The 27,436-nt window shown below is 55.2% G+C and overlaps 1 protein-coding gene and 1 long non-coding RNA gene across 9 annotated transcripts in view; one reads left to right on the forward strand and one right to left on the reverse strand.

Moving 5' to 3' along the window:
* The window catches only part of LOC113972527 (ankyrin repeat and fibronectin type-III domain-containing protein 1-like), a 193,194-nt gene that overhangs the window by 153,197 nt on the left and 12,561 nt on the right, over positions 1–27,436 (forward strand). For all 8 annotated transcript variants that reach the window (XM_027693717.1, XM_027693719.1, XM_027693716.1 and 5 more), the window contains 5 exons: positions 24,047–24,248; positions 24,554–24,761; positions 25,051–25,245; positions 25,519–25,632; positions 26,222–26,319. In XM_027693717.1, coding sequence (XP_027549518.1) covers positions 24,047–24,248; positions 24,554–24,761; positions 25,051–25,245; positions 25,519–25,632; positions 26,222–26,319 — 817 coding nt within the window. The remainder of the gene's footprint in view (positions 1–24,046; positions 24,249–24,553; positions 24,762–25,050; positions 25,246–25,518; positions 25,633–26,221; positions 26,320–27,436) is intronic.
* LOC113972529 lies at positions 2,628–5,126 on the reverse strand. The gene is made up of 3 exons (XR_003535937.1): positions 4,666–5,126; positions 3,473–3,933; positions 2,628–2,869 (listed from the first exon to the last, which is right to left on the reverse strand). It is a non-coding gene; the product is annotated as an uncharacterized LOC113972529 (long non-coding RNA).

Genomic DNA, 27,436 nt, shown 5'->3' on the forward strand with positions numbered 1-27,436 from the left:
CCCTTCCCAAACCTTCCCTTCCCAAACCTTCCCTTCCCAAACCTTCCTTTCCCTATCCTGGGTTTCTGAGCTCTGAAGCAATAGTCTTGGAAGCAGATCACAGTCAACCTTCCCAGTGTTAGAGGTGACCTGCTAAGGAGATTTAAAATAGCTCGGAATTACATTGCTTTCTGCTTCCTTAGATGGATAAAGGAGGGTAAAACTTAAAAAAAAAAAAAAAAAAAGAAGGAAAAAGGAATAAAAAAAGAAATGCTTAGAAATTGCAAGAATGTCAAGTTTGGTTTTCATTTTCCCTACTTTTTTTGGAGATCTTTCTGGCATCTATTGTGTGTTCTAACACTTCAGTGTGAGGTTGTGGAACCCTCCTCAAAGGCTTCCTTAATCTGTGAGGTTTGTTGGGCATCAAAGCTCACCAGGTATTAATGAGCCAGACAAAGAATTCAGGATATTTGGGGACAGACTGCTTCTTCCTCCACTTGCACAACTTTCTTCCCTTTGCTAAGATGGTGTCATCAGGAAACCTGGTCTGCAATTACTCTCCATCTCCCAAATAGACAAATATGTGAATTTGTAGTGTAGCAAATAGGAAAACAAGCAAAGTGCTCATTAAAAACAATCAAAGTTTGTCTTTATTCATAACAAACAAGCATGAGAAGTCAGCAAATCTCTTTCCTCCCTTCAAATGTCTCTTTGAAGCCCTTGGATCCCAGTTTAGCCCTGTCGGGGGATATTTGTGGTACATTTTCCCTTGCTCCATAGCATTTCCTGGGGGAAACCATCTGTCTTGTGTTTGGCAAAGCACCTTGTGCAGCAGCGACTCGCAGCAGCGGGAGAGGATGCTCTTTTAGAGGCATTTTGTAAACCAGCTTGGAAATGAGCTCTGGGTGAGGAGGGATGGCCTTTGCCTTTGGTTTTCCACGTGCCATCGCTGGAGCTGGAGGCTGCAAGGCCTGAGAGATGGACCCAATGTCCCTGTTCCTGCAGGGACACAGGCACGGGTGGCCTGGCCAGGGATGATACCCAAGCTGCAGCTGCAGGTTTTATCTGTGGCTGGAGACACCTTGAGCTGGGTCAGACATCCCACCTGGTAGCCAGGCTCGGGTGGGTCGGGGTGCTGGGGTTCAGGTGCTGGCAGGGCACAGAGGAGGGGGCACCATGACAAGGAGGGGACCCTGCCCACCGCCTGCTCCCAGCCATCTCAGTGTGCTTCTTCCTCCTCCTCTCCCCCTTGCCGTGGTTAAGCAGACACCCAGGAGCAGTGTTAACTGTGTTGTTGCAGTGCAGGAATTTTGTTCCCAAAGAGCAGCTGTGGCACCTGCATGGGAATCCTGGAGTGCTACTGCTCTGCAGAGCATCCTGCACCTCCAGCCGTGCCTGTGCCCGGTCCACACGTGCACACGTTTCCTTGGCAAGGCACTCGGAGGCTTTTTTCAGCCTCCTCTGCAGCCAAGACCTCCAAAGGGATCCCCTGGCCTTTTCCCTGGTGTAAATAGCTTTTCTCTGTGTTCCCTGTATGTCACCAGGGATCCGTGCCCATCACAGTGGGATCAGCATCCTCAGGTAGTCTCTCCAAACCATCCTGGGATGTGGCGTATGGAAAACATGGCTCACCCCCTCACCAATCTACGGATGCCTCATTTGCCTTCCAGAGCAAATACTTGCATCAAATTTGTCTGTATTTATGACCCAGGGCCACGACTGCATCCTTTCCCCTACCTCTGTGCAGAGGTGAACACCCACACTGTGTGTGATGGGTTCAGCTCACCCCACGTGGGCTGGAGGGCCATGGAAAAGCGATGGACCATTTTTTCCCAAATCAGCAGCTCCTGAGTATCCTGCCTATCATAACCTCAAGGCCTGAAGGCAAGGGAGGGCTCCTCGACCTGCTGTTACCTATTGCCAAGGAGGAGGTAGAGAAGCCAAACATCTTCAGTTCCCTTTGCTTTGTGTCAGTCTGGGGCAGCAATTAGTGTTTCCTGCTTGAAATTCCTTCCAAAGCATCCCCACACAGGGCAAGCTGAGCCAGTTTTCCAGTCTCCCAGTTATTCAGGTGCTCAGGTAGGGCTGGATGGAGCCAAGGTAGAAGAGAAGAAGCTGTTCAGTGTCACAGTGGCTGCCTGAGCAGAGCCAGGTAGGATGGGACAGAGATGCCTTCAGCTCCCCTTGGCCCTTTTCCCAGTCCCTGGGGACACCTTGGGCCAGAGTCCCTGGGCCAGGAGATGCAGTTTATTTGCTGCCACAATAAAGGAGGTGCTGGATATCCCATGCTGCCTACCCAAAAGCTCAGGGCTGCTCCCATGGCAGGTCTCACAGTCTGTGTGTCCATCAAAGCACATCTCCCTGGCTGGGCCACGCTGACAGGTCGTGTTCCCCCTGGGCACAAGGCAGGCTTTTTTCCCATGGCACATGTTCATGTGCTGCACCAGGCGAGTGGAGCACAGTCCTGCTCCCCAGCCCGGCCGGCAGCGAGCGAAGCCTCGTTAGTTCCACTTATTAAAAACAAAATTGCTGGGGGGAAGGGAGAGAAGGCAGAGGAAAAAGTGAAGTATTGAGAAAACACTTCTTTCATTCATATGTTGTTTACTGAAATAAATACTTCATTATTAGGCTTTTTTAGGGTGTTTTTTTTAAAGCCAGCCCCACAAAGTCCCCAGTGTTCAGGCTGTGAATGTGCCTGATCACCTCAGCCCATTGCTCCCGTGAGCTGCTGTCCTGCTGCTGGGAGGTGCCTGGAGAGAAGCATTGCAGGGATCTTTCCCAGTCTTGGGGGAGAAACCTGGGGGCTGCACATGTCTGGTTTTGTCCAGGTTTGCTGATTCCCTTCTCCTTGTCTTTGCCGGATGGTCCATGCCGGGGCTCGCAGGGTGTGCTCCAAATGAGGCAAAATCTGCTAACTGAGACAAGGGAGGGTTTGGGGTCTGGTTGATTAAAGCTCTGCTTTCTGCTAGTCTGGAATCCTAATCTAGCTCCCAAACCTAAACAGCGCAAGGCTACTCTTGAGTTGAACCCCATCACCTTCTGCTGTTGGGGTGAAGAAGGTGAAAGCTGGTGACTCCTGTGGAGACCTCGCACTGCCCTATAGCAACACCAAAACTCCAGCAATCCCAGTTCTCCCCACTTAGAGTGAACTGAGGCCTCCTCTCCTCCTGTGCCTGTCACCTGAGATATGCTCCACGTTTATCTTCCCTCTTAAGCGAGGCTTAATCCAATAAAAGGACTGTGATCCCTGATTTGCTCCTGTGTGTGCAGAGCTGGGAGCCTCTGTTCCCTCTCACATCCTTCCAGCTCTGCTGCTCATCGGGAGTCTCAGCATTGGCAGGTTTGTCCTCCTGGCACCCTTTTCCTTTCCCACCTCTAGCCCTAGTTTTCCTTCTTCCATTTATTCCTCTGCTTGCCTTCCACCCACACTCCTTTCCTCATACTCAACCCTTGTTCAGCCTGATTTCCCTCTGTTTTCTTCTCCTTTGCTTACTGGCTGTTTTTCCTATTTGGGCTCCTGGAGTTGTTCCTGTCAGACAGCCTTGCTGCGATCCACGGTCAGAATAGCCAATTCCCTTGGTGGCTCAGGAAAAATGCAGCGCATTCCTCTCTCCCCCATCCCGTTATCTCGGTTCTGCTCCTTGGCTGCCCACCACAAGCGCCGAGGCCGCGCTGGCAGCCGCGTGTCTGGTGGTTGGCGACAGGCGGCCGCCTCGGGCTCAGCCCTGCCTGCGGCTTGTGTTCCTGCCTGAGCCCTGGCACGGTGCTGGATCCCAGCTCCTCGCTTCCCTGCTGCCGAGAACTGGGATGCGCAGGGATCTGCCCCCAGTGCAGAGCACAGAGGCCCAGCTGGAAGGTGCCAAGTGGGCAGGAGCCACCGGATGCAGGAACCGCGTTGGCACCATCTGGTTGGCAGAGGTGGCACACGCAGGTGCTGCTGTCCTCTGCCCGGTGCTTTGGGTTTGGTTGCAAGGCAAAAGTTTTATAAGGAAACTGTTTTCATGAAATTTATTGAAAATTTCATAGTATAATATTTCCCCTTTAAGTGGTCCCTCACAGTGTGGAAGTTCTCCCTGGATTGCTGGGCATGGAATCCATGTTGCTGCAGTGGCAGATGTGGGCGAGCAGCATGGATGCTGCTCCCCCCTCACCTTCTGGACCCAAGTGCCATGGTCCTGGTGGGACTGCAGGGCCTATGGGAGGTGCTGGATCCTTCCGACTCTGTCTGATCCAGTGCCTGGGAGAGCTGCTACTGCACAGCCCAGGTCCTGCAGCACTCCAAGGCCGTCTGGAACTGTCCTCAGGACTCTCTGCGTGACAGTTGTCCCTTTGCCAGGGGCAGCCAGCACAAAGTGAATTGTCAGCAACTTTTGGGAGGCAAAGAGGAGCAGCACCATAGAGAGAGTGAGCTCAGAGCTCCTCCAGCTTTCACAACCCTGCTTGAGCTGTCTTACTCCACAGAAGTCCTGGAGCCCTTTCTCTTCCCAGACCAGGAAGCTGTTAGCCTGAGCAGGGGAAAACAAGAAGGAAGATGAGGCCCTGAGCCTTTCAGTGGAAGGGGAGGGTGGCAGAGCCAGGGAGGTGTGGGGGCATCTGGGAGCAAGGAGATGCTCTGGGCAGGCTGAGCTGTGGGCACCACATTGGCAGCGGCTGCTGTGGGGCAGCCAGCCTTGCCGAGAGCTTCACCTTCATCCTGGAGGCCCCACCACGGAGCTGGGGTGGAGCAGAGCCTCCCCCAGCCCGGCTGTGCCGAGCACAGGTCCCGGCTGGGCCGGCGCGGTGTTGAAACGAAACGGGAGGCGCTTTGTCTCGACTGGGAGCGCTTTAAGCCCTCGCTCGGGAACAATGGCCAAGCTATGGGGTCATTTGTTCTGGTATTTCAGCAGCTCCTCATGATTTATGGGATGTTTTGTTCTGCTGCTTGTCTTAGCTTCCCCCTCTCCACCCTCCCCGTCTCCATCCCTTCTCCATTTCAGCTGCTCCTCCCCCCGCTCCCAATTCCCCTAATAGCTGTGGAGCCTCTGTGCCTTATGAAGTCATGGTATCTGTGACTTATTGAATTAGCCGGGTGGGAGCTGGACTTCCACACCGCACTGGAGGCTGCCGGGGTGCCTGGGCTCCCAGGGAGCCAGCCCACAGCAAGGCCCCTCGCCCAGGGGCTCCGGGCAGCCTGAGCTCCCCCCTGGAGGGGCAGATGGACGTTGCCATCAGCAGAATGCTGGAAAGTTCATTCACAGGCGATAAATGTGGGCAAGAGGAGCTGCAGCCCCAGCGAACAAGGAGGGCTCTGTCTGCGGACACCCCCTGGTCCAGGGCAGGATGGGGGCTTGGCTGCCTGTCCTGGGGCTGCCATCCCTCCCTCTCCCAGCACACCTCTCCAGTGGACACCAGTTAGGGAGCCCCTGAGCTTTCGGTGTTGAACTGCACATGGGGTGATGTGGTTCAGAGCTTGGCCATATCCCCGGCAGTCTGGGAATGGCCATGGCCAGTGCCTCTGGATGTACAGGGAGGGCAGGAGTTCACCCTCCCAGAGCTGGTGGGACAGTGATTCACCAGTGACTGTGATGGACGTGCTGAAGGGGATGGGGAGGAGTGAGCCCTCCAAATACCTCCCAGACAGATGGGTTAACCTTCAGGAAAGCATTGCAAAGGGATCATCTACTTGTGCATGATCACTTTTTATCCTCATTTCCTGAGTCACTGCAGACAGACAGAGGCTTGAGGGCAACTGCTGGTCCTGGTGGGACTGATGTGGTGCTGCAGCCAGTCCTTAGCCCAGTCCTTAGCCTTGGCAGTGGCAGAGGAGCCATGGCCCATGCAGCTCTGCTTCACCCTGACCAATGGGTGCAGATGGGGAAGGAGATCTTGTGCCTCCTGATGCCACAAGCCTCTGTCTGCCCAGCTTTCCTCCTCGTCTCAGGAGAGGCAGCTCAGCTTGTGATTGTGATGAGCCTGAAGAGGTTGGGAGCAGACTGAGGGCTGGACCTTCTCCGTGTGCTGCCACAGTCTCTGGCTCCAGCAGGTCCAGCTCTCTTGTCTGCATTTGTTTCTCATGTCACTTCAGTGGGAAAAATTGAGCCCTCTGGGAAAGAGACAGAAGGAAAATGTTCAGAGAAGGCTGATGTCCAGGTTCTCCCTGTCTGGGACCAGAGCCCTCAGCCAGATCCCTTCCTCCCTGAGAGCACGGGCAGCAAATAATATTTATTTAAAAGACAAATATAAAATATTGTGCTGAAGTGGTGCTCTGGCCACTTCCCTTTGCTGGTAGCTGATACCTCCAAGCCCCGATAAGATTATTTCTCAGTCCATTACCCTCAGCACACTTTAATTTCTCTCCAATAGCCCAATTGCCTGATTGTTTTGCCTTATTGTCATCATCCCTCTGCCATTTCCCATGGCTGGGATCTGCAAAGCAGGGTGGATGCCTTGGTCCCTGCTGAAGAGTGTGGAGGATGCTCTTCATCCTGCAGGATCTCCACTGGTTCTTCTCCATGCCTGGAAGGGGCCAGTGGATTTCTACAGCCAGCAGCCCAAGTCTCATGGTTATACTGGAGGGAACTGCAGAGGTGCTGCAATCCTTGGTATGAAAGGGAGATCCTTGGTATGAAAGGGAAATCTCATGGGTATCTGAATCTTAGTGTGAGTCAAGCCCTCCCAGATAGACCCACTGGATCCTCCACACCAGCTGGTATTCCCACAGAATCATAGAATGGTTTGTGTTGAAAGGGACCTTAGAGCTCATCCAGTGCCACCCCCTGCCATGGGCAGGGACACCTTCCACTAGCCCAGGTTGCTCCAAGCCCCGTCCAACCTGGCCTTGGACACTTCCAGGGATGGGGCAGCCACAGCTTCTCTGGGCAACCTGTGCCAGGGCCTCCCCACCCTCACAGGGAAGAATTTCTTCCCAATATCCCATCTTTGAACCTGGCCTCTCCATGAGCTGGTTTGCATCTGGGGAAGGGCAGTGTGGAGGAGTCATGTCTGGAGCAGCTCTAGCAAGGCTGGCAGCCCACTCCAGCCTTGGAATGCCAGGCTGCACTTCCCTCCATCCCTGGGAGCAGAAGGGATCACTGGTCCTGCTGCTGATGCTGCTGGGGACACTGGTCAGGAGACACAGAAGCATGGACACATCCGGATAGTCTTGACAGCCGGCGCTTCCAAGGTATTCCAGTACTTTTAATCCTTCCTTGTCCCTTGACCAGTGGCAGTCGCTGTTGGGCAGGTTTCCTCTGCCCTTAGATAGTTTCCCCTGGCAGAGACAATTCCGCCTGCTAGAGCTTCAGGAACCTCATGTTTATCTTCCTGGAGAGTGTCTCTCAGTGCCAGGTCAACACTGGACCTCCTGGCTTGGCTGCTGGCAGGACGGGCAGCGCTCAGCAGGGAGGCCAAACAGGAGGCAGGAGTCAGCCCAGGACACTTGGGACACTGAGGACCAGGTCCTTGGATGTGCTGGGACCTCGTTCCACCTCTGCTGGAGTCTTCCTGCTCACTAACTCTTCCCCATCCCTCATACCCACCTTTCCTCTGTGGGCTGACTTGCTTTTCAGGGAAGCTTGTGAGCCCAAGTGCCTGGTGGAGGTCAGAGAGGAAATTATGTTCCCTTCTGCTCCTCTCTTTCACATTTCCTCCCTTTATCCCCAACACTGAACTGTTCATCCATCTACCCCGGCAGCTCCTTCCTCGGGGACATTTCTCTTCCTGTCCCACTTTGCTTTGTTACCTTTAGTTCACATAAAACAGGGAAAGTCAGACAGGGATGATCTTCTGCCACAAGGAACTGTTGGGCAAAGTGGAGGAGATTTTTCCATGTAGGCAGTGCCAGATAGTGCAGATCTGAGAGACTTTCCAGTTTCAGGCCAGGAAAAGGCAAAGTTTCATGCCTTGCTTTGTCCAAAGTGGACACTTGGCAGCATCACCATGAGAAACTGCTTATGGTGTTCACTCTGCCTGCGGTGCAGAGGTTCACCTGAGCTCCCTACAGGTCTGTTCAGAGTCTGCTTCCCATCCAAGAAGTGTCCCAACAGGGCCTGTCAGGGCTCACCAGGTAGTAACTGGGAGGCACATCTCCTACCTGAAGCCAGAGCGGGCTCCTTACTAATGGTTTCACACAATGGGTTTCCTTTTGCCCCTCCCTGCCCTGACTGGAGAGTTCCAAGCTCTCTTCAGCCTTCAGATCATAGAATCATGGAATGGTTTGCATTGAAAGGGGCTTTCAATATCATCTCTTTCCAACCCCCTGCCATGGGCAGGGACACCTCCCACTAGACCAGGTTGCTCCAAGCCCCATCCAACCTGGCCTTGGACACTTCCAAGGATGGGGTAGCCACAGCTTCTCTGGGCAACCTGTGCCAGGGCCTCATCACCCTCACAGGGAAGGATTTCTTCCTAATACCCAATCTAAATCTGTCCTTCAGCCTAAAGACATTCCTCCTTGTCCTTCATGCCTTTGCAAAAAAGTCCCTGTGCAGCTTTCCTGTAGGCCCTCTTTAGGCACTGGAAAGGGCTCTGAGGTCTCCGTAGAGCCTTCTCTCAGTCTGTCTCTATACCAGAGGGGCTTCAGCCCTTGGAGCATCTTCATATCCTCCTCTGGAATATTTCTAACAAGCCTATGTCTTTCTTGTGTTGTGTTCTTGATTTGCTGTAAAAAGCTGTTGTTTCGGAGCTTTGGAAAATGAACATATGACATTATGTAGTAGCATTTGTTAAGCAAGGCCAACAGAGCAGCTGCTGAGATGAGCAGAGTTCCAAGAAACATCTCTTCTTGGTGTTATCAACATGGAGTCTGGCCCACTGCCCCCAGAGGAGCCATTGTCACCTTTGGTGGGACTCTGGCTTGTTGAGTTGATGGTTTCTGCACAAACCATGCAGGTTTCAAAGCTCATGGTTGTTGCAGCCTGTGAGAAGGCAGAGATTGCAGGATGACTTGGCACCGTGGTTACTCACCCCTTCCCCTAGTCTGGCTTCTCCTCTCCACCCCCAGGCCCCACATTTAAGCACTGAAGTGGCCAGAACCCAAACTGAATTTTCAGAGCTTTGGAGCTTCACCCCTTGCAGAGCAGATTGGCCTGGGCTGGGGGCAGGGATGAAGTGATGGCCTGGGCATGGAGTACCTGCTTCCCCTGCCCACTGAGCAACTGAGGGCAAGAGTTGGCCCTTCTTGTCCCTCAGATTCTCAGTCTTTAAAAGGAGCATGGCAATGTTAACCTCTTTTTTCAGGCACTTTGGCATTCCTGCCCATGGAGGGGGTTGGAAAAAGATGATCTTTCAGGTACCTTCCAACCCAACCCATTCCATTCCAGGATTATGTGATTCTGTGAGATCCACTGGTTCAGGAGCTACTGTTGCCCCAGGACACTTGACAACTGGGATCTTCTGCTGGCCAACTTGCCCCCCCGACTGAGGGATGAGATGTGGGCTTGGTCCGAGCTCAGGGCTGGCAGGTCAAGCTTTGCTGGTGGGCTTTGTACATCTGGGATCACAATCTGGAGCTGGCAGCTTGTGTTGGCACTTCAGCCAAGAGCACTAACGTCAAGGTTTCTGTGCTGTCAGTGGTGTCCTCCAAGATGGAACTTCTGCCCAGGGAGAAGGTACTAAAAAGGTGTCTTTGTTTTAATCTCCAAGTGATGTTCTTGTTCCTCAGCATCTTCACTGGGGAGGAGGAAGCAGTTATTGTGGGCAGAGGCAGTGGCAGGAGCAGAGGTGGACAGACAACTTCTTCTAGTCTGGGGAGATCCAGGCAGGTATAACCTTAAACCAAATTCTTCTGGGTTTAAATGTCCCTGTGCACTGGGCCTTGGAGTGGGAGGGTGCTGTGTGCTGGATCCATCAGCCCCTGCAAGCTTGTGTCAAAGCACACAGGCCTTGAAGGAGAGACTCACCAGAGGCTCACGGGGGTCAGTCCCTGCTGCCTCGTGGCAGGGCCCAGCTGGGAGGGCAGAGACCCCCCCGAGCTGGGCTGGGCTGGGCTGTGGTGCCGGGAGGGACCGTCCTGCCTCCGGACCTGTCAGGAGCTGCAGCTGGGTGAAGGGCTGGGTTTGCTGGTGCAGCTCATCTGAGGTCCAACCTGTGCCTTGTCCCTGCCCGTGCTCCACCTCCTCCTCCATCCTCCCTGCTCCGAGCCAGGCTCCGGAGCCGAGTCCTGCCGTGTCACAGCCAGGGGGGTGCGTGAGGGCAGGAGAGCTGGGGCATCCTGTGCACTGCAAAGCACCAGGATAAATTCTGGGCAGTAAGAAGCCTGCTTCTGGACACAGATAAGCTGCCGTGACATTTAGTCAGTGCTCCTGCTTTCCCTGTGTGCTCCCAGTGTCCTGTTGCTGTCCCAGTGGAGTCTGAGGGAAGCTCAGCTGTGAGCGTGCCCTTGGAGCTCCTTCAGCAAGGAGCTGAATGTCCTGGCAGAACACCTCTCTGATTGCTTTGCAAGGGGAAGATGGATGCTGCCAAGAGATCCCGTCCTCCCAGTGCAGTCTTGGCCCTGCTCTGCCCTGGTCATGGCAGACAGGAAAGTTTTGCTTATGGAGCAGAGCTCCAGTGGGATGAACTTCACATGAACTTGGGAAGTTTCTTTGGCTGTCTCCTTTCCCGATGATGCAGGTCAGGATCAGGATGCTGCCTTGCACAGACACTGCCTTCCTCATGCACTGACATGCTCACCTCATCCTTCTGAAGCAGAGAGGCAGGTGCTGATCTCTGCTCTCTGTGACCAGCAACGGGACCCGAGGGAACAGCTGGGGCTGTGTCAGGGGAGGGTTAGGCTGGATATTAGGAGAAGGTTCTTTCCGCAGAGGGGGACTGCACAGGGCACTGGTACAGGCTCCCCAGGGCAGTGGTCACAGCCCCAAGGCTGCCAGAGCTCAGGGAGTATTTGGACAATGCTCTCAGGGCCATGGTGGGATTGTTGGGGTGTCTGGTGCCCTGATGCAGGGCCAGGAGTTGGACTTGTGATTTTTGTGGGTCCCTTCCAACTCTGGATACTCTATGATTCTATAACTCAGGGTGTCTGCTGCCTGAGCAGCCACTCTTCACCCCACGTGGAACCCCCAGCAGATTGACAGAGCTGTCCCTGTCAGCACTGGGACCGTGCTGCCATAACTGCTGCTCTCCCTGGTCTCAGGGGCATGGTGGGCACCCCATTGCAGCACCAGGGCTTTAGTGACCTGCTCAGAGTCACCCAGGTGGGCTGGGAGAGAGTTAAATCCCCCTGCCTTGTCCTGCTCCCACACTTTTCCTGTAGTTCACACTTGCTAGCTTTGCATGCATCCACACCGGGTTGTTTGGTCTGTCACTGGAAAAACTGGGATAATGGAGGAAGAGAGGCCCTCAGGGCTGGGGGCTTGTTGGCTCAGTAAATGGGAAGCTGTGATTGCAGCCTGAGCCACTCATGTTAACACAGGGATGAGCTGTGGCATCCTAGGCCAGCAAGTGACAGGAAGCAGTGGGCACATAGAGGGGTTTTCTGGGTCCATGGGCATCTTGGTCTGGAGGAAAGTGTCTTGCAGCAGGCAGGAGAAGCAGGGGAGGAGCATGGTGGGAAGAGCAGGGTGTCTGAGGAGCGTGAGGGTGTTTCCACCCTTTGTCTTGCTGTTCAGGGCATGATGAGGGAGAGGAGGGAGACAACAGCACCCACCAAGTGCTGGGGCCACCAGCTCTGTAAGATGTTTCCCAGCCTCTTGCTGATGGAGGAGCCCAGGCTGGTTGTGTGTGGCTCCAAGTTCCTGCTCAGTGTAACTGTGTGAGCAGGGAGCTTCCAGGTGCTTTAGGAGATCTCTGCGGTGCTGGGGTCAGAGAGGTCTCCTCTCACTCCCCACTGCTGCCTCCCATCTCCAGGACTACCTCCACCCTTGCTCTTCCATGCTGCAGGGAAGTCATCCCTGTGTGCTGCATGGAGGCATGAGGAGGGCACCATGGATGGAGCCAGCAGATGCCCTTGGTAAGGCCGTATAACACTTCCCAGTGGAAGTTTCTTTGCTTTTACCTTTGCCAGGCTTTAACTGTTCGGACTGGATTGTTCCATGCTTCTCTGCCTCAGGCTGAACTTTCTCTCTCCGTTTTTTTTCCCTCTATTTTTCCCAAGTTTCAGCAGAAAGTTGAGGGAAAATGGTAGCTTTGCCAATTTCTTTTTTTTTTTTCTTCCTCCTATCTCTTTGTTTGAGGACTTCTGGTGTCTCCTCTTTGAAAAAGAGACCTGAAATTTGGCAGGGATTATGCATTCCTGCTGGAGATCCACACGGATTTGGTCAAACAGGTTAGCCACTGGAAAGCGTGGTTGGGCGTGCCTGGAGGAGCTCTTAGGGGCCAGCTGCTGATGTCCCCATCCACGAAGAGACTCTGGCCACTGCTCCCACTGCTCACCAGCTGCACAGAGCACCTCCTGTCCCCTTCTCCAGGGACACCCCCTTGCCCACATGAGTCCAGGTCAGGGGTGGTGACTGAAGGAGCCCAAACTGCTCCTCAATGACAAATCTCAAAGCACTTCACCAAAAGCAACATCGTCTTTGTCTCCACTGCCCATGTGGAAATGGAGACACTGGCTGTGGGCATCCCCTGCCTCTCCCCTCAGTGGCAGAGCGAGGAGCAGAGCTCAGGTCAGCTTGGGCAGGTCTCTAGGTGAGGAGAAGCTGAGACAATGCTAAATGAGAGCATTTCCCAGTGCTCCCATATCCTGTGAGACCTGGGAAAGGATGTTTGCAGGCCTCCCTGTCCCATGGGTGGGCTCAGCAGCACATCACACCCATGCATGGATAGACACTGTCATATGATCGTTATGGTTGGAAAAGACCTTCAAGATCATCAAGTCCATGAAGGGCATGTCCCAGTGGTCAGAAGTTTGACCTGGTGATCCCTGTGGTTTTCAAAGTTGCTGTTTCATATCAGGGTGGAAATCTTTTCTATTTGCTGTCCTGAGGGCTCTGGCAGTTCCTCCACAAGCTCCATTATCCTCAGCTGGGGCTTTTCCACGTGATGGTGTCTCAAAGCTTTCTGCTTTTGTGCCATGGGCTGGGAAAGCTCCAATCTGATGAAGGAGCAGGCAGACCCCAGCTGGAAAGAGGCCTGGCTGGTGGTGGCCTCTCCCCAGCTAGTGCTGTTACAAGAACACTTTAGCACTTGTGGGGTGTTTTCTAGCAAAATGGTGAGAAAAATTGACTTCTTCCCTTGGACTGCAGGCCTTGGATGCTGACTCCATGGAGATGCATGGAGGGAAGGTCAGCTCTGGCACGTGTGAGTGCTGTTGCAGTTGGGTGGCAGTGCCCCAGCTCCTCTGGTGTTCTGCAGGAGTTGGGTGGTGCTGGCACGAGACCAGCAGCAGGGCACCACGGTGGGGTGGGTGGGTCAGAGAAGACCCCAGTGGGTGCTGGGCAGGGAGCTGGTCCTGAGCAAGGCAGGAGCAAATCCTGGCATGAAGCTGTGCCAAGCAAGGGCTTTGCCAGGCTGGGACATGCCAGCAGCGGTCCGAGGAGATCCCCACTGGGGGGTGGCTGCTTTTGGTGGCAGTGCCAGGGACAGTGTGTGGGTAGTGGCCAGCATGCCCTGCACTGCTGGATGGCTCCTGCTGTTGCCTTCCAGTGGGAAAGGGGTTTCTGACTCCAGTAACATTTAGCAGCTGGGCAGCAGCTCTGGAGCCGGGTGTGTGCGTTTGTCTGCTCTTCCATTGTGTCTTGGCCGTTGTCTCCTCCTCCCTGCTGAGATCAATGTCTGTGGGCTGCCTTTGGTAACCCCTTTGGGTGCAGCTCTGGAAGTCTTCAGCCTGGTTTCCATTGTGAGGCTTGGGCCCATCTAGCTGCATGGCTTGGGTGGGATGATGGACTGGAGGTGGGTTTCCACCAGAAGGAACATCCCGGTGATGGAATGGGGAGGTCTCCTGGAGGACTGAGAAGTGCAGGTGGGATATGGGTGGCTGAGGATGGAGCCCAGCCATAGGCATGGAGGAGTGAGCTCAGGAGACCTCCAGAAGTCCTTCTTGGGCCATTTTTCTACTGTTTGATGGATTTGGAGAAGAAGTGGTTTCCGATAAGAGCCGGGATCCCACTGGCACATTCTTCCTGGTGGCACCAGGTGGCGCAGGAGGTTAAAGGATTTGGTTGTCTCTGCAGGTCTGGGTGCAAATCCATTGCCTCCCACTGCTGTGATGAGTCTGCAGGTCTCAGCCCTCACCACGTGTAGTTGTGCCTCCATGCCAGGGCGGGCTGCAGCCCCAGAGCCAGGCAGCAGGGATGCGGCTCCCAGCAGCCCTGTTTCCAGCAGAACAAGGAACTGAGCCAACCTTTGAACCAGAATGGAGGGCCTGGGTGTGGACTCCCCCCATCCCAGGATAAGGGAGATGGATGCAGAGGAGACAGTCCTGGTGGGTGTCAGTGGGGGTGAGGAGGTGGCAGTGTGGGATGGTACCCTGAGGTGGGGCCATCATCAAACACACAACATCCCTCTTGCACAAGCTCGAACCATCTTGAGGGAAGACATGTGAGTGCTTCTTCCTTGGCCCCGGGAGGTCCCGGACATTCCTCTGGGGTGCAGGTACATGGAAGCAGCCCCCAGAGGAACTGGGGCAGTGCCATCCCACCCCCCTGGGTCACATGTCTCATTGGGACAGCCTCTGGCCCGTGGACTTGCTCCCATGGAATTGCTCTGCTCCCTTCCCAAAAGTGTGTGCCCAGGCCCCTGGAAGGGGACAGGACCAGGCTTGGACGATGTGACCTTACATCCCTTCTCACTCCTCCCACCATGGCAGCTGGGCCCTGGCCATCCCCACGCTGAGCATCCACCTTCTGCTCTGCTTGGATCCAAACTGGGCCCCTGTGAACCCAGAGGGATATTTTTTCTCCCTCCTTTTGCCTCCAGTGATCTTTGAGCCCAGGCGTCGTATGACTCAGCTCGTGCATTTGATCCCTGGAGCAGGGTTTGCACACATGCAGCTGTGGCACAGAACACTGCTCGTTCCTGGCAGGCCAGGCTGGGATAGGATTTCTTCCTGACGGAGGGGCAGCGAGTCCCCACTGCTCATCCTCTTTCACACACGGAAGTCTGATTTAGCCAGGATGGTGCCAGGGGGTCGGAGGTGTCTTCAGAGCTCCGCTGACCTGCTCCAGCATCTGGGCTTGTGAGATCCTGGAAGGAAGGAAGCGGAGCAGAGCAGGTGCTCTCTGGTCCCTCTGTGCTTTGGAAACCTGTCTGTCCATCCATCCCTACCTGCAAAGGTCTGGCTGGTCGCCTGTGCCAGAAGCATTGGGCACATTTTGGGTGTAGGGCCTGAACACTAATTCTGGTGTTGGGCACGGTCAGCAGAAGGTGACACCAATGTAGGTCCTGAGAAGGGCAGCTTGGGCACTGACCTTTAGGTCCTGCCCATTTCTGCTGCCTGTTCCCTGCAAGCAGCTCCTGTCTGGAGGCAGCTCCTGACCCAGTGAGGAGCAGCAGGTGGTGGTGCTGAGCTCCCTTTTTTGGGGGCCAGGCAAGCACAAGGTCACAAACCCTGCAGTGAGGAGGTTTGCAGGGTGCAGGGGTTTGCAGGACACAGGTTGTCAGGGGACAGAGGTTTGGAGAGGACAGGGGTTTGGAGGGGACAGGGATTTTGGGGGGACAGGGATTTTGGGGAACAGGGATTTTGGGGGAACAGGGGCTTGCAGAAGGCAGGGTTTTGCAGGGCATAGAGTTTTGCAGGGGTCAGGGGTTTGCAGGGTGGCTGCAAGCCCCCGTGGAGTCAGGCCCCGGGGCTGCACACTTGGCTCTTGGCACCGGAATTCTGGCTCCATCTGCCTCCTCCCTGACAATGCCAGGGTTTTTGGGTGGTCGCAGGGCTGTGGTCACAACCAGAGCTGCCTGTTGCTGCTGTGGGTATCTGGCACTGGGGTAGCCACACTGGGCTTCCCCAGGAGCTTCGGTCACAGCTCAGGACAGCCTGTCCTGCTCCATCCTGTCTCCATCAGGTTCCAGTTAAAACCAAATGCGTTCTCCAGCCTAAGCTGCACAGTCGTTTGAGCCCTTCCAAAAATGAAACAAATACCCACGGACTGCAATTCGAATTGCAGCTCAATTAGGGCTTGTTCCCAATGCGATCATAAAACCTCCAGTACGAAAACAAACAACCCAACCAAACCACATCCAAGCCTGACAGCATCCTCTGGAATGCCTTTAAAATAACAAGGAGGGCAGAGGAAGATGAAAGCAGTGTGGCTGGTGGGAAGAAGGCTCTTTGGCCCCGAGGGGCAGCCTGGAGGTGGGCTGAGCAGGTGTGGGGCAGGGCAGTTTGGGATGGGGACCGGCACAGAGGTGATGAGTATGATGGAGGTGGAGTCGATGGGTACCACGGGGATGTGGGTCAGTGTGGAAGTGATGGGTATGATGGAAATGGGGCGGCGTGGGGCCCGGGCTTAGGCTGTTCCCAGCAGGGCAGGAAGAGGCTGCAGAGGTGGTTTGGAGCTTGGCGGTTGGGCTCGGAGTGGCTTCGATGCCTGAGCAGGACGGGGGGAGCGCAGGGCCGGAGCTGGACCGCGGCGGCTGGAATGCGTGTCCCGCGTAACCCTGGCTTGCACCGCGTCCAGCCAGTCTGGTGCCGCGGGTCGGGTTTCACGGCGGGCTTTAAACCCGGCCTTATTTAGCGTGCGCTCCGCTGGCCTGTCAGAGAGGGGAAGCCGCAGCACAACTAATAAAAAAAACCAAACAAAAACAATGTAATTAAAGAGACTCAGCACTGTGTGTTCCCATAGCAAGAACATTTACCCAAGACTTCCTTGCTCAGATACTTAATGTCAAGCAGCAATTAAAGGCTGGCTTTGTGGGGAGGCAGCGAGGAGGGTTTGCCCTGGCCGGGAGGTGGGAGCCCGGGGCTGAGCCATGCCCAGTGCCTGCACTGTGGGAAGGGACCGTGGGCTTTTGGCACTGGGAGATGCCCCAGGGACATGTGTGAATCACATAGGGATGCTGCACACCGAGCAGAGGCTCCCAAACCCCTCTGGGCAGAGATACCCTCAGTCCACAATGCACACCCACTTGGCTCCATCCCCACTGGAATTTGGTTGTGCAGAATTAGGAAAGTGGATTTTCTAGGTGGGACCATCTGGGCAGGTCACCCAGGAGCTCTGCTGGGGTAAATCCTTGTGAAAACATTAAAGCCAGGGGAGCTGGACTGGTTGCAGAAGCCTCCAGCATCTCCTTCCTGAGCCAGGTTTGTGGATGGAGCCTGTGTGAGTCTTTGAGATGTTGAATCCCCTCCCTCAAAGGATGGCTTGAGTGCCTGGAACCAGGCTGGGATGCCCTGAGCCAGGCTGTGCCCACCGGTGCCCCCTTACAGCAGCCCAAGGCTGGTACTCAGAGGCTGATGGTGCTGGCAGCATCACCTGCCTTGGCTGGGGAGCCAGTCATTGTGCCCTGTCCCTCAGGCCCCAAGGATAGGTGCCCTTGTGTCCTGCCAGTGCTGTTTGAGGAGTGTGTGCCCCCTTTGTGGGCACGGCCAGGACAGTGACACTTTATGATGGCAGTGTGTGCCTGACAGCAGCCCTGACCCTGATGGCAGATGTCACAGGGGACCCAGGAACTGAAAGTCTGATTTTACGTATATTTTAAATGGAGTTGAGCCACAGGGTCCTTCTGGGCTCCCTTCTAAACATTGGGATGTTTAATTAAAAAAATAAAGCAAAAGAAAAGCAAGAAGTAGAAGCAGCAGAATTATTGTGTTGCAGCAGAACTTGCTCGAGCCTCTCTGCTCCCTTCCTCCCCCAAAGGTGCTGCTGGGCCTGCAGCACAGAGTGTTTTATGGGAGACTGTCAGCGAGTGATCTTCTTGGCTGGCTCTGAACCTCTCTCCGAGTCCTGAACTCCCCATCTTTCCCGGATTCAGGCTGTGATTTAAGAGGGAAGTGCAGTGGGGATGAGCTGTGCAGGCAGGCTCTTCCCTGCTGTGGCAGACCGGGGGACATGGCCGTGCCTCGGGAGGACACCACCAACTCCCAGCGGGATATTGTTTATCCGGGCTGTGTGAGTCCCTTCTGCCATGGCTGAGTGAGGACTGGACCTGGGGGGTCCTTCCCATCTGCTCCCAGCGCAAGCGCTCCCCAAGGGATGCAAACTCTCCTGATTTGGGGGTGGTGCAGCACAGCTCTGACCCCGCCCTGCTCCCGAGGGGGAATCCTCCACATCATCCCCTGCAGGGCTGCAAGGCGCTGGGCACGGGTGGATGTTGCAGATCTCACCCAGGATGTGCTTTTCACTTGGGTCCTGGGAGTCAGCTTTCCACTCCAGTGCCATGCCATGATGTGGAGGGCTGTGTGTCCATGGGGTGTGTTCTCTGCTCCCTTGGATCACGAGCTGCTCGAGCAGCAGAGGTGCACCGTGGTGTGCCCGGAGTGGAGACGGCACAGACGACCCACAGCTGTACCAGCACTGATGCTCGGGAGGTTCTGCACTGACCCCAGAGCCTTGAGCCACACTGAGCTCCTCCAGGCATCAGGCTTTAACAGCACTGGGCTTCTGGAGCTCAAACAAAAATGTCCTGGCAGGAGCAGCATCTATATAAGTTAGTTGTTATTGCTAAACAAAAGAGGCATGCTCGCTTCGGCTCCACTCAAAACAAAACCCAGTGGGTTTGCCAAGTGGGGAGAAAAGAGAAAAGCTGGAGGAAACAAACAAACAAAGTCTGCTTTGGTGCCTTTCTCTGGACCCAGGTTTCAATAAGCAAGTGCATTTTCTAGGCACGCAGATGTTTCTGTGAAGCAGGAGGGTTTTGCTCCATCTCTGCATGGCTGGGTCACTGCACAATACCTAAATACCTTGGTGGTCCACACACCCCAGGGTGGGTAACTGCTGTGCCTGCTGCTCCAGTGAGCCCTGCTGCCTCGCAGGGATGCTGAGTGTGACATTTGGTCCTAGTTTTGAGTGTGCCTTTTGGTGGGTTATGAAATCCCACTCTTTGGAAGGGCTCCCTTACTCATGTTCCACTTTAGATCCAGTCTCTATTTTGCCAGTCATGAAAAATTGCTTATACTTGGGCAAAAGGACTGGAAAATACAAGTGCATCAGCAGCTCCTCTTCATGCTGGACACTACACTTCTGATTCATGTCCCTGTTAGTGGAGAGGAGCTGCTCTCTGTGTTGGGCTCCTCTGTAGAGTGTTCAGTGCCTGAGTGTCCGTGGCCATAGTGTGTGAATTCCTGCGTGCACAAGGGTGAGCTTGGCTCGGTTGGGTTGTCTCTCCTGATAACTGGTTTCTCTTGTCCTTTGCCTGTTTCTTGGATAACTCTATGGACTACATTGGACCACGGTTCAGGAGAGCATCCCTGGCAGCTTGTGCTAATGCACAACTGATATTTACGGCGCCACAAGGCTACAGGATCTGCAAGGACCCCATCCTTCTTCTCCTCCCCACGCCAGCATCAGCACCTTTCATTCTCCATCTTTCAGGCTCTCTTTTTCTCATGCACAGAGCCCTGCTGCTTTTCTCTTTGCTGCATCAGGCTGCAGATGGTGGGGAGCTGCTCCCTGAAGGGACAACCACCCACACTGACCCCGAGGACCAGAGTGCAGCTCTGAGCTCATATCTGCAGCCTGGAATCTGCCCTCTTACTGCCTCCATGGGCAGGCACGCACGAGCTAATCCTTTCCACAGCCAGTGTGGGGGGCAGCAGGGACCAGGCAGCCTCGGGTTTTGGCTGGAAGGTCATTGCCACCAGCAGCAGCATCGCCTGCACATGAGCCTGTTCACAGCCCGGGTTCCCACTGGTGGGAGGTGGTGTGGGATGGCCAGCGTGGTCCACACCAGCCCCATCGTACAATCATAGATTCTTTTGGGTTAGAAGGGACCTTCAAGATCATTTATCTCATCCTACCACTCTGCCGTGGGCAGGACACCTTCCACTAGCCCAGGTTGATCCAAGTCCCATCCAACCTGGCCTTGGACACTTCCAGGGATGGGTCAGCCACAGTTGTGCCAGGGCCTGACCAACCTCAGCATATAAAATTTCTTCCTTATGTCTAGTCTGGTGTCCTCTGCACAGGATGGTCATTCCCTGCCTGGCCAGGTACCTGCTGGGCTCCTTCTGCCAGCCTGGCCTCTGGGCTCTGCCAGTGGGACAGAGCAGATGTGTCTTACAGGGACTGGTTCTCTGCTGGAGACTCAGAGAGGCTACACCCTTCAACAAAATGCACTTAAAATCATGGAATTACAACAATTATTAACACTGTTTACTGGGCCAAGTTCTGCAGTGTTGGAAACATTACAACCCAGAAATTCAGAAACTATGACATTATGAACTACCCAGTGGATTTGGTTGTGTTTGATGCAGGAGGAGGGAGAAAATGAAGGTGCCTTATGCACATCCATCCTCATGTGCTTTAAAAAAAGAGAAAACCACCTCTATTGCATTGTTTTATGAGACAGAATCATAGAATCGCTAAGGTTGGAAAAGACCCTTTAAGATCATTGAGTCCAACCATTTCCCCAGCACTGCCAAGGCCACCACTGACCCATGTCCACAAGTGCCTCATCTACACAGCGTTTAAATCCTTCCAGGAATGGTGACTCCACCGCTGCCCTGGGCAGCTGTGCCAGGGCCTGACCACCCTTTCTGTGAAGAAATTGTCCTAATATCCAACCTAAACCTCCCCTGGCACAACTTGAGGCCATTTCCTCTTGTCCTGTCACTTGTTCCTTGGGAGCCTGATCCCCTCTGCTCCCCCCTCCTGTCATAGAGTTGGAGAGAGGGAGAATATCCCCCCTGAGCCTCCTTTTCTCCAGGCTGAGCCCCCCCAGCTCCCTCAGCTGCTCCTGCAGCTCCAGCCCCTTCCCCAGCTCCGTTCCCTTCTCTGGACATGCTCCAGCCCCTCAATGTCTCTCTTGTCTGAGGGGCCCAAATCTGATGGATCTGTCCAGCCCTAGCACATCCTTCCACAGAACCTCAGCCTCTTCCATGGAGAGGGTGTTGGACTTCTGCTGATATGTGGTTTTATGGCAGTGCAGACCTGATGTCCACACCACCTCCCTGATGGTCACAAACACAACCCATGGCCAGAGAACTGAACTGCTGGGGCAGGCAAAGCACCTGTCCCCTGTCTGCAGAAGGTAGGGCAATAATTAGCAACAGGAACTGATTGAGGTTGAGATAAATTTAGTTTGGCTGCACTGAGACTCTAATGGCAGAGCAGGTGGGATCTCCTCCCACACCTCCCTGCAGGATGGGGCTTTGCCATGGGTGAGCTGGTGTTGGCTGGTTGGCCCCCGAGGGCAGGACATCTGTGGGTGTTGTTTTCAGCTATCAGTTGCTCCAGGGCAAAGTTTAGCTCTAGATAAATCAAGACTATTTCACTGAGTCCAGATGACTCATAACCACAGGGCAGGAAACTCTTTTATCTCTGGGGCAGCTGGTCTAATATAGATAGATGTTCACTCCTGAGTGCTGAATAATTTCCATCTCTTTACTTCTCATTAAAAGCAAATCAGAGGAGAGAAAACAGGGAGAAATTTCTGTGTCACCTCAGTTTCTACCTCTCTGAGAGAGCTTCCACCCAGTTGTGAAGTCTGCCTGTACTGGGTCGTTTGCCATGTATTTTAATTGGCAGAAAAAAAGCCTTTTGCTCCAAAGCACCATTTCATTTTAAACCCCTGATTCTGCAGGCATGGATGGAACAGGGATCTGTTACAATAGGGTCTTCTTCAACTCCCATAGAGGGAAGAGCATTGTTGCCTCCTCAGATGAAGGGGAGCCACAGTGGAATTAGGCATCTTGTTGAGGAGCCTCAACATCTTCACCCTTGAGCAGCAGCTGGAGGTTGAGAGAAGACGACTTGGGCAGCAGGAAACTCTTAACACAAGAAAAAGGGCAAGGTTTTGCTGGAGAACCTCTCAAAGCAGTTATTTCTCTTTCCTAAATATATCAGGCAGCACTTTGTGTCTCAGGCTTTGCCCAAGGGTCAGACCTGCCTTTCTGGCTGCCTCTTCCTACCAGAACACTCTGCTGGCTCAGGTACGGGTGTTTTTTCCCTTAATCTCTGTCCAGCAGTGACAGCAGGGCTGTGTGATGCTTTCCCACTCCTGTGATCTCTGGGATCTTGTCCTTGCCATCTGTAGAAGGTTTTATGTGCCATGTGTGAGCCCTTGGCATGAGGAGACTTCAGAAGTGGCTGTGCCAGGAGCTGCTCCATGTCCATGATGAAGCACGATGTGCTCAGGCTGCAAGCTGAGGACTCTGTGTCAGGAGCTGGGAAGGCCCAGGAGAGCCCAGGGCTGGTTCTCCAGCCCTTCCCTGCATTGTGCAGGTCTCTCGCCCTGTGGTGACACCCTCCTGGTGGGTGCCGATCCCTTCCTCCCCCCCAGAACCAGCAGGACCCTGCTGCACAGAACTCACCCAGCTCTGCACGGCTGCTTTTGCAAATGGCCAATTGGTTGGTGTGGTTGGTGTTCACTATCTGATCCATAAAAGCCTCTGTTCAAATAACATCCAGTGCTGGAGCAATCCAGGGCAGCAACTTGACACCGTGTCTTGGGCCACACTGGAGACCTCTAAATCCATAGGCTAAAGCTGGTGAGATGAATGATTGCCAGGAGCCAACCTCCCCAGCGTTTCCACTCTTAAATATCACAGCAATAAAAGGTTATAATCATTGAAGTCCTTCTGCAGCCCACGGTGCCTCATCTGAAATCAGGACGACGGAGAGCGCGGAGCGAGGTGGTTATTAATATCCTGTCTCCTGATGATGGCTTTATAAACATCATCACCACAGGCACAGTCTTTTTGGTATGACCTTCAGCCAAATGTCATGCTTTTATCACACTTGATATTTAACCTAAAGCAATTCGGGGAAGACCTTGCCCCCAAATATGTGTCCTTATACACAGGGGTAGGGGGTCAAAACTGAGAGAAGCTGTGTTGTCATGCTAAATGCTCTTTAGACCTGATGCTCCTTGTCTGGGAAGCATGCCAGGGCTCCGGCAAGACGGGGATCAGATGTTTGATGCCAGTGGAAGCCCTCCATGCTGTAAAGGATGACTCATGGGTGAAAGCCCCACACAGCAATGAGGCCACACTCACACCAAAGCTAGAGACTTTGCCTGGTGGGATGAGGTCTTCATGGAGATAGGAGGGTCCTGGCTGCAGGGAGAGGGGCAGCTCCCACTCTAGGAAGCCCCAGAAAAGACACTGGCTTTCCTAGTGACTTGTAGATATTTATGATGGCTATTGAAAGCAGCAATCAAAATCATGTCCCTACCCACAGCAGGGGGTTGAAACTAAATAATCTTCAAGGTCCCTTCCAAACCAAACCAGTCTGTGATTCTCTAATCATAGTGAAGAAAAGGTTTTGTAGCACAATCAATGCGGATGGAGAAGGTGAGGAGCAGCTGTGGAGCCTGGGTCTCTTGATGAGAAGGACACTGGGGTCACTGGTCCCCATCAGGACCTGGCATTATCTTGATGACATTGGAAACGGCCTTTTGTCAGTTCCCTGCTCCCACTTCAATTTCAGAGGGTGCCCTTTGCTGGAATAACAACCTCGAGGAAAGGGCTGAGGGATGGTGATAAGTGCAGGATGTGGGTTCCTGCTAGAAGGATGGACATGGAGAGGGTGCACAAGGCCATCCCAAGCCAATGGTGTGGTGGACAGCGGTCACCCAGCACAGAGCTGAGGGCTGTCGTTCCCTGCAGCCTCCACTGCCACGAGGGTCTGGGCAGCCCTGGATGGGGCAGCCCCTCTCTGCAGGAGCTTAATGCTGGGGACTGGGAGTAAGGAGAGGTTGCCCTGCTGTGGTGGATCCAGACCGGTGGCAGGGCTGAGCAGCCTGAGGTTGCTTTGGGCATCTTAGTTTGGGTCTGGAAGGAAAGGTCTCACCTGCAGGGTTCCTATGAGCCCCTTGGGATGCCTGCAGGGCCAGCAGCAGTGGTGAGAGGAGAAACAGCCCTGCCTCAGGTGATAACAGATGGAGGAGGGCATTACTGGCACTGGCTTCAGCTTGCAGACACTCACGTTGGTGCTACCCAGCACTGCTCTGGCTCTCCTGATTTGTGTCCCAGTCCCAACGCTGCAGATGTGCCTCTGCCCTTCTGGGACACCCTCCGTGCCTCATTTCCCCACACCTCCTTGCTTTTTCCCAGGTCATCCTCCCCTAAAATGACGCAGCAGATGCGGGACCTGCAGCTGGCACAGGCCAGGAAGCCGCCGGGCCCTTCCTCGCCCAACGCGGCCAAGAGGCTCTACCGGAACCTGTCGGGGAAATTCCGCGTCAACTACACGTCCTTCGACGAGGGCAGCCTGGTGGGACGGGGGGAGAAGGAGAAGCTCCGCAAGTCCTACCTGGTCAGTGCCTGCTGGACTCCATCCAGAGGGGGACAGGGGCTCCATGGGGGCAGAGGGTCTGTGTGTGGGTGATGCTGTCACCTAGGTAGAAGCCCAAGAGTGTGTTAAGTGAAGCCACCCTGAAGCAAGTTCAGCTGGAGCTGGTTTGCTTGGCATCGTCCAGATGCGTCTGCAAAGAGATGATGCTCCCAAGCCTCTGAGACAAGGGCACCCTCTCCCTGATTGGGTTCATGAGGTGCTGGTGAGAGGTGGGGTGGAGGAAGGTGCCCCATTTTCAGCCCACCTGTGTTTCTCCTTCCACTCAGTTCCAGAGCAATGCTGCCCTCTTCGAGGCTGTGGAGCTGCAGGACCTCGACAGGGTCCAGGAGCTGCTGAAGCAGTATAGCCCCGAGGAGCTGGACCTCAACACCCCGAACAGCGAGGGGCTCCTGCCCTTGGACATCGCTATCATGACCAACAACACTCCCATCGCCAGGGCCCTGCTGCAGGCGGGAGCAAAGGAGAGTCCACACTGTGAGTTGGGACAGGGAGCTGTGCTGTGTCCATCACCTGAGTCTCCAGCCTGGTGGAACAGGGCACCTCAGGCAGTGGGGTATGGGTTGGGAAGTGGTCGTTGGGCTCTGGTGCAGGCTGTAGCAGGGCCATGCACTCAAGTGGAGCCCAGGACCAGGACACCAAGGGGAGGATGGCATCTGGGAGTGGGGATTTGTTACCAGCAGAGACGGGGCTTGTCCTAAGCACCTTCTCCTCCTTCCTCCTGTCTCTCCTCCTGGGACCCATGGCCGTGCCCCCCTCCCCACAGTCGTGAGCCTGGAGAGCCGCTCCCTGCACCTCTCCACGCTGGTGCGGGAGGCGGAGCAGCGCGTCAATGAGCTGACGGCGCAGGTGGTGAACGAGGCGCCCAACGCCGACTGCTCCGAGAAGGAGAAGCAACTCAAGGCCTGGGAGTGGCGGTTCCGGCTTTACAAGCGCATGAAGGCAGGGTTTGAGCACGCCCGTGAGTGCCCACAGGAGGGCTGGGGGGCCCGGGGGGCAGCCCCTGCACTGGGAGAAGGAGCAGGGCTGTGCGTGGTCCAGGCATGGAGCTGTGCCAGCACCCATCAATGTCCCCACTCCCTGTAACCAGGGCTCACAGTATGGGTGCGTGGTGGGGAGAACGTGTTCCACTCAGGGAGTATGTCCCTGGGACTGGGGGGAGGCCCAAGAGGGACACTGAGGGGGGCAGAGTGACTGTCCTCGCTGTAGTGGTCCCTGTGCTCTCTGTCCCCAGGAGTGCCAGACGCCCCCACCAACGTCCATGTCTCGGTGGCCAGCAGCTCCTCGGTGCAGGTGACCTTCTGGGAGCCCCTGAGCGTCAACTCGGCCGTGGTCACCAAGTACAAAGGTAAGGACCAGGATCCTTGCAGCAGTGCAGGGGAGCCACAGCCACGGCAGTGCCTGGCACCCCTCACGCCCCACGTCAGCATGGCAGAGCCCTCGGCCGCGTTGCCAAGCCCCAGTCAGGCCACTTTTGTACTTGAGCACAGGAGGAGCCGGGGCTGCAGGATAGCCTGGCCACCAGCCAAATGCTCTGAGCTAAACCAAACACCACCCTGCAGCAAGGCAAAACTCAGGGTGCCACTTGTTTGCTGCCCCCTCATTCTGCACACTGGTGAGGCTTTGCTGTGCTGCCTCTCCTGAGCCCCTCACCCACTTGAACCAGATACTTTTAACTTCTGGGAGGATTTCTTCCATTCCCCACTTCTGGCCCATAAATTAAAGATGCTGACCCCATCTAATGTGGTTTGGTGAGTAGTACCACAGGTCCCCATGACACTCCCCCCATTGGGAATCCCCCTTTTCCCTGCCTTCATTCCGCTGCCTCCAGCTTCTGTGCTGCCCGTGGGTCCCTCTTCAGCTGCTGCCAATGACGTGCCCTGGTGGCCTGTCTCTGCTCTGGGGCCATGTGACACCTTGGGGTCTCTCTCTTGCAGTGGAGTGGAGCTGCTCCCCCACCTTCTCACCGCCGCTGGGGGAGGCTGTGGTTGACAAGCTGAAGAACCTGAACTTCACCATCCAGGGGCTGGTGTCGGTGAGCCCTGGGGAGCCCCCACAGGGGTCAGGGCTGCGGGGGGAGAGCCCACAGCTGGGAAAAGCCACTGGCCATGGGGCAGCCCACGGGTCATTCCCTGCAGCTGTAGCAGGGAGGGGATCAGGCATTGGAATGGGCTGCCCAGGGAGTTATCATCCCTGGAAGTGTTCAAAAATCATGTAGATGTGGCACCTGGGGACATGGTTTAATGGTGGCCTTGGCAGTGCTGGGAGAATGGTTGGACTCGATGATCTTAGAGGCCTTTTCCAACCTTTAGAATTCTTTTTTCTATGATCATCCCGAGCAGAAACAGTAAGATTGTGCTGTGGTGCATTCCATGGGCACAGCCTGGGCAGAGCTGAGAGTGCAGGGCTGGGAGAGGCATCTGTCTGTCCCTGCACGGCTGCAGCCACTGGGAGTGGGGAACCCCCCTGCACAGGGTGCCTGGGCCGTGACAGGCAGAATGGGCCCATTCAGCTTGTGCCTGATTTATCCTCTGTCCCCCACCCCGCTCCCATCTCCACCCGGGCTCTTCCTGTGCAATAAATCTGTGACTCGTTCCTCTGCCACCTGCACAGTCCAACCCCTCACACCAGCCCTGTCGCTCACTGAGGGGGGGACCGGCCCCGTCTCCATGTCCGGGAGCTCGGCAAGGTCTGGGGCTGGTGGGACTGTGGCTCCCCGCTGTTTTATCTCCCTGAGAACTGCAAGAGCCACGCTGCCTGTCAGCTGTCCCCTCCCCGGGGCTGCCGTCCCGTCCCCAGCACGCACTGGGCCAGCAGCGGGGAGAAGGGGCGGCCTTGAGAACTGTGGTGGGATGGAGCTCAGGATGGGAACACGGGGAGATGCTGGGATAGGTGGGGTCACCCTCACCAGGGATGGGCAGGTAGGGCCCACTGGCTCGAGGAGCAGGGAATGCCCTTGGTGAGTCAGAGGGGCTCAGCCAAGGCGGCGGTGCCGGAGGCTCAGGAGCTGTTGGGGTGGGAGAGCTGCCCTGGTGTGTGGCAGGAGGGGGCTCGAGCAGAGCCTGGAGCCGTGTTGCTGCAAGGAGCTGGTCCGAGCCCATCAATCACACTCTCAGAGCTGCTTCCCGGGCTCCTGTCTGCCTCCATGAGTG

This window comes from Neopelma chrysocephalum, unplaced genomic scaffold (assembly GCF_003984885.1).
Source record: "Neopelma chrysocephalum unplaced genomic scaffold, ASM398488v2 Primary Assembly neopelma1_93, whole genome shotgun sequence".
In the NCBI taxonomy this organism is placed as follows: Eukaryota; Metazoa; Chordata; class Aves; order Passeriformes; family Pipridae; genus Neopelma; species Neopelma chrysocephalum.